At 31.3% G+C, this 11,096-nt stretch overlaps 1 protein-coding gene across 1 annotated transcript; it reads left to right on the top strand.

Annotated features, from left to right (window-relative positions):
• Positions 1 to 1,031: 1,031 nt before the first annotated feature.
• Positions 1,032 to 4,555, top strand: LOC133690032 (G-type lectin S-receptor-like serine/threonine-protein kinase CES101). Its single transcript, XM_062110179.1, has 7 exons — positions 1,032 to 2,410; positions 2,493 to 2,606; positions 2,724 to 2,902; positions 2,997 to 3,207; positions 3,320 to 3,557; positions 3,639 to 3,792; positions 3,878 to 4,555. Exons 1-7 carry the CDS (start codon positions 1,255 to 1,257, stop codon positions 4,181 to 4,183), a joined length of 2,358 nt encoding a protein of 785 aa, XP_061966163.1. The 5' UTR covers positions 1,032 to 1,254; the 3' UTR covers positions 4,184 to 4,555.
• The last annotated feature ends 6,541 nt before the right edge of the window (positions 4,556 to 11,096 follow it).

Raw genomic sequence — 11,096 nt, 5'->3', positions numbered from 1 at the left:
ATAAATACCTATAAAATTAAAAATTAATCAAATATCAAGGTGATTGGAAAAAAAATCAAACCGAAACAAATTAAGTTGCCCAATTAATAATCAACTAAATATTAAGTGATGAAATTAAAAACAAATAAAAAAACCCAATTGTAACAGATAAAAATGAAAAAAAAAAAAAAGGCATAGGCTCTCATGATTGAATGGCCTAGAGGCCTTGAGCCTTATTTTTTAAAATTTTCTTAATTAATTCTTTCAGAAAAATCATAAATAACACGTTGTCTGCCCTACCCAAATTCTGGTTACCTCAAATCCATGAAAAATCAGGCTAAGCTATTTCAGACAAAAAAAAAACTCATTTTCAACCATATTTTGACAAAAAAAAAAAACTAAACACCATACAAATCATATCCATATCCTATAACAACCTAAAAATTGGCTCCAAAACCCATTATTAACCCCAAACCAAAATTATTTTCGGGCTCAAATATACCATTTTAGGCAAATTTAAGAGAAAACAACACTTAGGTTAAACTCTCTCTATAAAAAAGAACTCATTAACACTGAAATCACCATTTTTATGGCTATAATCACTGTTAACCGAGACTTTTTCTCTCTATCACCAGAATCTAGCTGTTTTCTCTCTGCTCTATCTAACTAGAGATCAAAAAGTAAGAAAGATGAAGTCTGGGATCAAAATTGAATTTCAAGAATTTTTATGGACTTATAGTTTATGATTTGAATTAATTTTTAGGGACTTATAATTTATGATTTGAAAAGTTAAAGTACCAAATATATGTAAAAGGTGGTTCGAGGATATACACATACATGCACACCATCTTACTGTGAACAGGTTTGCTAAGAAATACAACGGAATGTGAGGAGGACATACACACAAATGCACACCATCTCATTCAATCATTTTTTGGGTTATCATTTATTAGTACTTGACTCATCAATAATATGCCAGGTCCAAACTTCCCTTTGAAACAGATAAATTTCGTAGTTAGTTTCTCATTGTACTAATGTGTTCTCTCTGTTGACCCATTACAACAAAACCATTTCTTGTTTGCCTTTTTTTCTTTTTCTTTTTTATTTTTCTTTCAATTTCTTATGAAATTAGAAAAGAGAAAAGGTCAATTTCATTGATTAACGAACTGGCAGATCAAAATTGTTGGCTTCATTTTTTATTAAATTTCAGGTAGATCATGAAACATGGCTCATCATCTATTGAATCCTTCCTACTTTTTTCTTCCTTGTTCATGAATGTTACCTTCCATGGCTAGAAGGATCTACCGGTTCCTTTTGTTTTGCTTCTGTGCCTCTCACGTTTTGGCAGCAGACACACTGTACCAAGGTGGTCATTCCCTCAATTCTTCCAATACTCTAGTTTCCAAAAATGGGCTCTTCACTTTAGGATTCACAAGACTTGGCTCTGCTGAGTCGAATGCTAGCTACTTGGGAATATGGTACAACAATGAAAGAAGCCACCCTTTTTGGCCAGCCAACAGAGACAAACCCATAGCAGACAATTCAGGGGTTCTTGCAATAGATGGATCAGGAAATACGAAACTCACCTACTCTAGAGGTGATCCTGTTGAGTTCTATTCAAGTCAATCTTCTACAAGCAATATAACAGCTATTTTAGAAGATTCAGGCAATTTTGTTCTCAAAGATGAAAATTCTGGCAGCCAACAGGTCTTATGGCAAAGCTTTGACTTCCCTACTGACACATTCTTGCCTGGAATGAAGTTAGGGATCAACCATAGAACTGGCCAAACCTGGTCCCTCGTGTCGTGGTTGAGCGACATAGTACCCACTCCCGCTGGTGCTTTCACTTTGGAATGGAATACTAACGGAAAAGAGTTGGTCATTAAGCGGCGAGATGTAATTTATTGGACTAGTGGACCATTCACGAGCAATACAAGTTACGAAATTCCTTCTCTGGATCAAAGTTTTATAACAGTTTCTAACGCAGATGAGGATTACTTAATGTTCAATGTTTCTCCAAAACAATTTACTGCTCAGGGTCAAAGAAATTTTTCAATGTGGCAATTGGAATATGATGGCAGCATAGCAGATCAAAGTACTGGACGAACATATGGGGGCACAGCATGTAAAGGAAATAACACAGATGGTGGTTGCAAGAGGTGGTCAGGACCGGCATGCAGGAGCAATAGGAACAGTTTTGAATTGAGATCAGGTTCCTTTGTTAACACAGTTCCTAGGAAGTACGACGATAATTCTAGTCTTAGCATTAGTGATTGCATGGACATCTGCTGGAAAGATTGTCAATGTGTTGGTGTTAGTACCAGAGGCAATAATGCCAACAATACTGGATACACGTTTTTTTATGGAAGCTTTACACAAGACCTGAGGGCAAATGCAATTCAATACCACATCATTGTTCAAGGCTCTTCAGGTTTGCTGTTCTTTCGTTTTCTGGTTATCAGTTTATAACCCAACAATGTAATTAATTGTAAATAAATTCCCATTGGATGTAGGGAAAAGGAATTGGATATGGATTATTTTAAATAAATTCCCATTGGATGTGGGATTTGTATCATTGATGGGGCTCGCGGGACTCTTGTGGTATCTGAGAAGGAGAAGACTTCGAGGTAACATTTTCTAAATAACAAACAAATTTACTGATTTTTTTTTCTTTTTTGCTTTTATAAGCATTAAGACTTGTTGAATTCCGGGATTAGCTTACTTTATCATATCAATCTGAGCAGAGAAGTATCTCAATGAGTTGCTGACATTGGATTCAACGAACGAGACGCTTGAACTTGAAAATGACGGAAACAAGGGCCATAATTTAAAGGTATATAGTGCAGCAACAATTATGGCTGCTACAAATTCCTTTTCTGCAGACAATAAACTTGGACAAGGTGGTTTTGGACCAGTTTACAAGGTAGTTTGTTAAAAATTACTTCAAGAAAAGGATTGAAGAACTTATTAACTTATATCTCAGACCAAGTATTGAATTGAGAGCTGTTTTACTTCAGGGGAAATTGCCGGATGGGCGAGAGATAGCGGTAAAAAGACTGTCTAGAAGTTCAGGACAAGGGCTGGTGGAATTCAAAAACGAGCTTATACTCATAGCTAAATTGCAACACATGAATCTTGTCAGGCTCCTAGGCTGCTGCATTCAAGGGGAAGAGAAAATGTTAGTGTACGAATACATGCCTAATAAAAGCTTGGATACATTTATATTTGGTAAGTTAATTATGCCATCATACTATAAAGTGAATGGATCTCTGTTCTTGAAAGGTTTTGGACTTGGATGAATAACATTGCTGGAATATTCACTGTTATGTTTTTAATGCAGATCAATCACAAAGGGAGCTCATAGACTGGAAGAAGCGATTTGAAATCATTGAAGGGATAGCTCAAGGGCTCCTTTACCTTCATAAGTACTCGAGAGTGAGGATAATTCACCGAGATTTGAAGGCTAGCAACATACTACTTGATGGAAATTTGAACCCCAAAATTTCTGATTTTGGCATGGCAAGAATTTTCAAGATCAATGATTTAGAAGGAAATACAAACCAAATTGTTGGGACGCGGTAAGTATAGATTTACATTTCTATGTGTCATTACTCTGTTAAGTGCTTAAAAATAACATAACATTCACTTTGTCCATACAGTGGTTATATGTCCCCTGAGTATGTCATGAAGGGCATTTTCTCTGTGAAATCTGATGTCTTCAGTTTTGGAGTTCTACTGCTGGAAATTGTTAGTGGTAAAAGGATCCAAGGCCTCCTTGAAATAGACGGCCACCCTCTCAATCTTGTGGGATATGTAAGTTCATTTCATGCAACCTCATAAATTATACATTGCTAGCTGCATAAGCTTAATTTTAACATTAAACGTAAACTTGATTCAGGCATGGGAGCTATGGAAAGCCGGTAGCCCATTTGAGCTGGTGGATCCAATACTAAGAGAATCTTGCTCTGAAGACCAAGTCTTGAGATGCATTCATGTGGGCTTACTATGTGTAGAAGACAATGCAGTGGATAGGCCGATTATGTCAGATGTTATATCAATGCTCACAAGCGAAGCACAATTACCACTTCCCAAACAGCCTGCATTTTCCAATGCAAGAAGTATTGTGGAAGAAATGAGCCTCAGCAAGCCTGCAGAGATTGGTTCCATAAATTATGTATCTCTGTCAACCATGGATGCGAGATAGAGGTTACTTAGAGCGTTAGATGGTTTATTTCTCCTCACATTTTTTATGTCATTCTCCATCAGTATTTTGCTTTTTCAATGCTTAGTCTTTCTTGGTGCTCTCAAAATTTCAAATTTCATTCGGAATATGTACCATTGTTCGTTATGATAATGTACAGAATCCTAAATAAAAGGTTATTTATTTCATAGTTATTATAAGTTTTTTTTATTTATATTTAGGAGTTGTTTTTAGTGTGAAAAACATGTTAAAGAATTTTGTATATTCTGTTTTTTTTTTAATTATATTTTGATGTTTAGGATGTGATGTTTATTATTATCATTTATTTTTTTTATTGCAATTTTAACATTGATTGTTTTTATTTTTTTTTATTTTGGATATTTTTGTGTTGTTTTGATGTTTAGGATTGAAAACGGTTTTTTTCATACATAGTGCTTTTTGTCTTATAACTAAGGTTATAGTTTAAAAAGTTAACAGTAATTAATTTTTTTGTCTTATTTTTTTATTTATTTTTCTATAAAATTATCCTATGCTCATTTAATTTTTATTTTGTTAACAAATAAGATCATTGAGATGTTTTTGGAGTATTGTGAAGATATATTTTGATAATAATGGCAAATGTTTATCTTTTGCATTGAATCTTTATTTTTTTTCCTGCTTAATTGCAATAATAGTTCTTCAAAATTAATTACAAAATAGTTCATCAAAATTTTAAAAATAATTAAAATTAAAATAAGATTTGACAAAACATAATAAATAAATATTATGAAAAATAGTTTATGACATATTTGCTAAACACACTCTTTGACTAAAAATTGTATACTAAAAACTTATCTTGAGATTGTGTTTTCCAAACTCATCTTAAAATTAAAAAAAAAAAAAAAAAAGCATTTTTTGTTTGGTAAATTTCTATGAGGCCGAACACAGCCTTAAGGTTTTTAAAGGCTCAGCCCAGCCACATGAGCTGGACTCCCTGGCCTAGTCCAAAACTATCAGAAGCCTGGTCCGAAGGAAATGAATGGCCCAACCTTCTTTTTCTTTCAAAACAGAGGAATTTCGGAAACCCAATCCATAAACAAAAGAACAAAAAACAAGAGCTTCACGTTTCAAGGATCAAAACCAACATTTTACATTAACCTTACCCATCACCAACATCATTTCCTGCTGCCCAATGTAAAAAAAAAAAAATGATATTTCATTTGCAAATCCTACGATTTAAAGCAAAGCATGCTCCCTACACCATCATCTTGACAAATGGCAGAGATGCATGCAAGAATATGCAAAAACCAACTTTACAGTGGAAAACTTGAACAGGAACAAAAAGAGAAGAAGGAAAAACTATGTACCAGCTTGATACCCTTGCTAAACTCAAGAAACTGGAAATAATGAATGTTTTCTGCTTCGTAATGACAACACTTTGTTTTTCTCCTTGTTACAAACACAGAACTTCTCTTTGGTCCCGACTATACGTCTGAAGTGCCCTCCCCGTAAGTGAAGTTAAATATATATGGAGGCTGTGGTGTGCACTGGTGTTTCAGTGATCTGGTGTTTCAGTGATGAAGGATGTAAAGGTTTTCCAAAACTAGGAACTAGGGCTTGAAATAAGTAACGACAGTGTGGTTATCGGCCCTCCTTTCCAGGCTCTTGCTTTTATGTGTCACAGCTTAATTATCCTCCCCCACTTTGGTTAATATTTGGTGGGAGTTTTATAGAACAATATTGGGAAAAATCTCATCCCTTGATAGTACAAAACAGATCATAATCATTCATTGAGGCTAAGGATCAGCCTTTGCATATATTGTAAGAGAGCTCGCAAGGGAGGAGTACACCAGTTGTTTCTGTTATTTTTGGTAGATATAGCTGGTTGGGTATGATCACAATTCAACCACGATTTTCAGGTTTTTTCCGGGAATGATGATGAACAGTGGTTAAATAATATGTTGTTCGGCCTTAATTTTTTTTTTTTTAATCTTAGATTTAAACAAAACAAATCGTTATCCTTAAATGGAACGGTGCTGTTTTGGCAACTCTAGGTTAATTTAGTTTAAATCCTTCTTTTTTTTTATTGCAGCTCTTAAATTTTTGGATTTTTGCAATTAAGCCCTCAATTGATCCAGAATTTTAGGAATTATTTCAATTTCATCCCTAGAATGTTTCACTCAGATCCTCCAACTTTAGCACGTTTTTTTTATATAGTCCTTTTTAGTTTAAATCCTTCTTTTTTTTATTACAGCTCTTAAATTTTTGGATTTTTGCAATTAAACCCTCAATTGATCCAGAATTTTAGGAATCATTTCAATTTCATCCCTAGAATGTTTCACTCAGATCCTCCAACTTTAGCACGTTTTTTTATATAGTCCTTGGTGCTGGATATTTTCAATTTCATCCTCAATTGGCCATCAAGACTTCTAATTTCATCCAATTAAGCTTTTTAGACCAATTAGGCTCTCAAAAGTTCAACTAGATCCTTTATCTTTCAATTATTGCAAATTAACCCTAATTAGGCCTCCAAACTTAATTTTCTTTCAATTAAATCATTAAATAACTCAAATAAACCCATTAGAAGTTTAATTAAGCCTTCTAGCTTAATTAATTTTTCTTTAATGAAATTCTTAATTAAGTCAATTAAACTGATTAAAATTTTAATTAATCTCTTGTACTTAATTAATTCTTTCGATTTGGGTCAAATTGTCTTTCAAACTTAATTTGCTTTCAATTAAGTCCTTTCCCGGCTATCTTGTCAAGAATATTTTAATGTAAATATCTTTATGGTGTTTTGAGTTGTTGTAGCTCAAAAGCTCATCTATTTATATATATAAAAAATTATTTTTATTTTGAGTGGTTTTGAGTTGGTAGGTAGTTTGTGGAGATTTTTATGTTGTTTTTTTTTTTAATTTGAAGCTTATAAAAATATTAAGTTCTTTTTTTTTTTGGTAACTCATTTTGTACATTCAAGAGAAGAATTTATGTTTTTTGTCACTCAATTTGTTTTTAAATTTGATTTATTTACATTAATTTTATTATGATTTGACGTTGTAGTTTGTTTTGGTTGCCTATATACGAGGTTCTCGCAATGTTGAGTGAAAATTCTAGCACTTGGTTGAAAATCATCAGTTTGAAAAAATAAACTAAAATTACATTGATGTAAAAAAATAAGTGTTAAATAATCAAAAGTAAAAGTAAAACAAATATAGTGGACTAGGGTGGATGGGTAAGGCAACTAGGCCGACCCTTGGATCGCATGCAGTAGCATATGGAGAAGGCTCATCGCATTCAAGCGGTGTGTGTTGCATCCTTTAGTGGCCAAACATAGTCATCCATGATGGCGTCTGAAGCGACGCGCTGAATTCTATCCACCAGGGCCACACATGTTGGTTTATGCACCTACTCGAATGGCCTTGCTGTTGATTCCTACTCAAGTCAATCTCCCATCACTAACTTAACAGTGAGCAGCAAGTTTTATTGAAAAGATTTGGGTATTATATCTTGTACTAAATTCAAATTTTTTGTATATCGATTTCTTAGTAGATGATTTTAGAAAGTAGTAGAAAGGATGGTTGACTACAAAATTGCTATTTTCCTTTCCTTTTCTCTTTTAATTTTTTGTATAATGGTCACATAATATTTTCATACAAGTGACTTGTAAATATTGACACTGTACGAGTATTCTTTTAGTTTAAATATGTTTTATAATCAATCAATTGGTTACAAGTGACATTATTATATTCATGTAAATATATATTTATTATTAATAAAGGCTTAATTTATCTTTAATATTCATATAATATTAGATTAATGAATTTAGAGTAAAGATAAAGTACATGAAACAAAAATGTTTTGCAAGAGAAATTATAAAGTTATTACAATTATGGAATTTCTATTGCATCAAAGTATTATTCATAAAATGTACCTGATTGATGTTCTCTTAAATACTAGATATTCATTAGAATTGTAGAAACTGATATATATTATGTTTTTTCATTTATGAAAAGAGGTAGTTGTTCTCATAAATCGAGGTATAAAGGATACCTAAAATTAATATGTAGGTGCTTGTCATAAGGCATATATACTGAACCAACCCACATGAGAATTTTACATGAAGAGGTCATATATGCTTGTGGAAAGGCTCACGTAACGGTTGTGCAAGTGATTTTAGACTTGAGATTACTGAATTGTCTTATATAGAGAATATTATGCTTTTTAAGTTAATTTCCAAAACTATTTTAAATTAAAAAACAACTGTTACAGTATTTTTAAAAACCCTCTGCGACATGATTGGATTCCATAAATAATAGTGAAGACATGAGTGGATCATCCATGGCCCATAATCCGAGAAAAGAAGGTATATATGGCACTTTGAAGGATCCTAGAGTCAATTTTGATATCTAGGCAAAATTGAGCTTGGAATACTAGGACCATTCTGCTGATTCAGGGAATGTCAAACTTCCCTTGGTGTATGGCTAGGACGGTGTTGTTTGGTGATGGTGAAGGCTACTTATAGAGGCTAACATGTGGTGTGCGGCTGTACTTGTAGCTAGAATCCGGCAAGGGAAGCTATCGGTCATGACTTGTTTTTTTTATTATTATTTGAGTAAAGAGAGTTTCTTTTTCTTCTTTCTTCTTTATAATTTTCCTTTTTGTTTTATTTTTTATTTTTTTTTCTTTTGTCTCCTCTCAAAGGTATCTAATTTGTAAGAAGATATTTTTATTATTATTAATGAGATCCATGCATTTTATAGTCAAAGATTAATTTTTCCATTCTTGAACCATGCAACATCTCTCTTTTTCCTCTTTGACTTCGTTTAGATCCATAATTGGGATTTTCTTTGTATCCTCATTAAAACCTTTCCATGTAGTCTAGATCAACCATAAATTTTCCAATTTTATTTCAATCTCCACTTTATGGAAGATGATTCCTTTTTATTTTAAATCTTTCAATTTTCGTTTACATGATCTAGTATTATATTATTTGATTCTCTATTTTTTCTTCTTTTTCACCTACTCCCTAATCCTTTTTTATTTTTATTTATTTTTCATTCCTATTTTTATTTTATAAAACTCGTCACACAAAATAAAATAAGTGAAAGTGATAAAAACTAATAAATTGACAAATTGCATCAGGAAAATATTTTTTTGAAATTTTTAATATTTTTAAAAATATGATGATAGGGGGCAAAATAGGTTATAACAACTGCTTCTTTTTTACAATTATTATGGTACAAAGGCATTGAAGAAATCATTATTCTTTAGTTTTACATGGTAAGTTTATAAACAAAAGAAATATATCACTAACAAAAAAAAATTAACCTATTGAAATGTAACTTTTATTAACATAAAATAAAATAAAACAAAGTCAGATTGAAAGGTGACCAACATTCACATGAAAATTTAAAAGGGTCAAATAGAAAGGCAACCAACCTTAGTGTGAAATTCAAAGGAGTCAAATCAAAAAATAAGCATCCTTAACATTAAACTTAATATGGATTAAATTAAGAGGTGATCAACCTCAACACAAAACTTAAATGAGACAATTCAAGAAGCGACCAACCTCGACACGAGATTTAAATGGATATTTAAAATGAAATTATCATTGAATTAATAAAACACATTATTTTTCTTGAAATTATCTTTCATGTTTTGGGACAAGATTGTAAATTTAAACAAAGAGGGTTTCTTTTTCTTTTCTTTTTCTTGTCTCTAATAGTGTTGAGCACCCTAGAATTATAGTGTTGAGCATCCTAGAAAATAAAACTCAATAATTAATGGAAAAATCTTTTTTATTAATAAGATCCATAAATGTTAATTTTTTTCATTTTTGAAATGTGCAGGATCTATCCCTTTTTTTATCCTCCATTTTTCTTGCTTATTATCATCTCACTCCCCAACCTTTTTATTTTTATTTATTTATTTATTTATTTTTCATTCCTATTTTTATTTTATAAAAACTAGTCACAGAAAATAAAATAAACGAAAGTACAAAAAAACTAATAAATGACTATAAACCTTCTTAATTGTATTGAGAAAAATTTTTTTGAAAATTTTTATATTTGAAGAATAGCTAGAGATAAAAACTGAGTTATGAGAAATAAAAAATGAGTTATAAGACAATTATGCAATAGACTTTATAAATATTAATCGAACAAGATGAGAAACCAAGGGGATTGTGCTGCAATTTCAGCAGAAAAAACTGAAAAGTCTTACCCTATAGATGTTACCTAATAGGTTTTGGAGACTAGGCTATTTATTTTTTTCTATGTAAAAAAATCTTAAATAAAATTTAAAAACTTTATGCATAAATCTAATTAAATAAATTAAGAAGTATTTATACAATAAAAAAAAATTAATTTTGATCCTTACCTAGATAACCAGCTAAACTCGTAACTTGGATTATTAACTTAATTGGGTTTAACATTATTTTATAATTTTTTATTTAAAATAAATATCTATAAAAATAAAAACTGATCAAATATCAAGGTGTTTGGAAAAAAAATCAAACCGAAACAAATTAAGTTGTCTAATTAATAATCAATTAAATATTAAGTGATGAAATTTTTTAAAAAAATAACAATATTTAAAAAAAACCAATTATAATGGATAAAAATGAAAAAAAAAAACCTGGGCTCTCAAGCTTGAATGAACTAGAGGTCTCGAGCCTTATTTTTAAAAAAATTTCTTAATTAATTCTTTGAGAAAAATCATAGATAACACGTTGCCTGCCCTACCTAAATTCCGGTTACCTCAGATCCATGAAAAATCAAGCTAGGCTATTTCAAACAAAAAAATAAAAAACTCATTTCAACCATATTTTGACAAAAAAAAAACTAAACACTTTATAAATCATATCTATAGCCTCTAACAATCTAAAAATTGACTCCAAAACCCATAATCAATCCAAAACTAAAATTATATTCGAGCT

This window comes from Populus nigra, chromosome 1 (genome assembly GCF_951802175.1).
Source record: "Populus nigra chromosome 1, ddPopNigr1.1, whole genome shotgun sequence".
Taxonomy (NCBI): Eukaryota; Viridiplantae; Streptophyta; class Magnoliopsida; order Malpighiales; family Salicaceae; genus Populus; species Populus nigra.
Note: the sequence above shows the minus strand (reverse complement) of the source record. Positions and strands in the feature narration are given on the sequence as shown.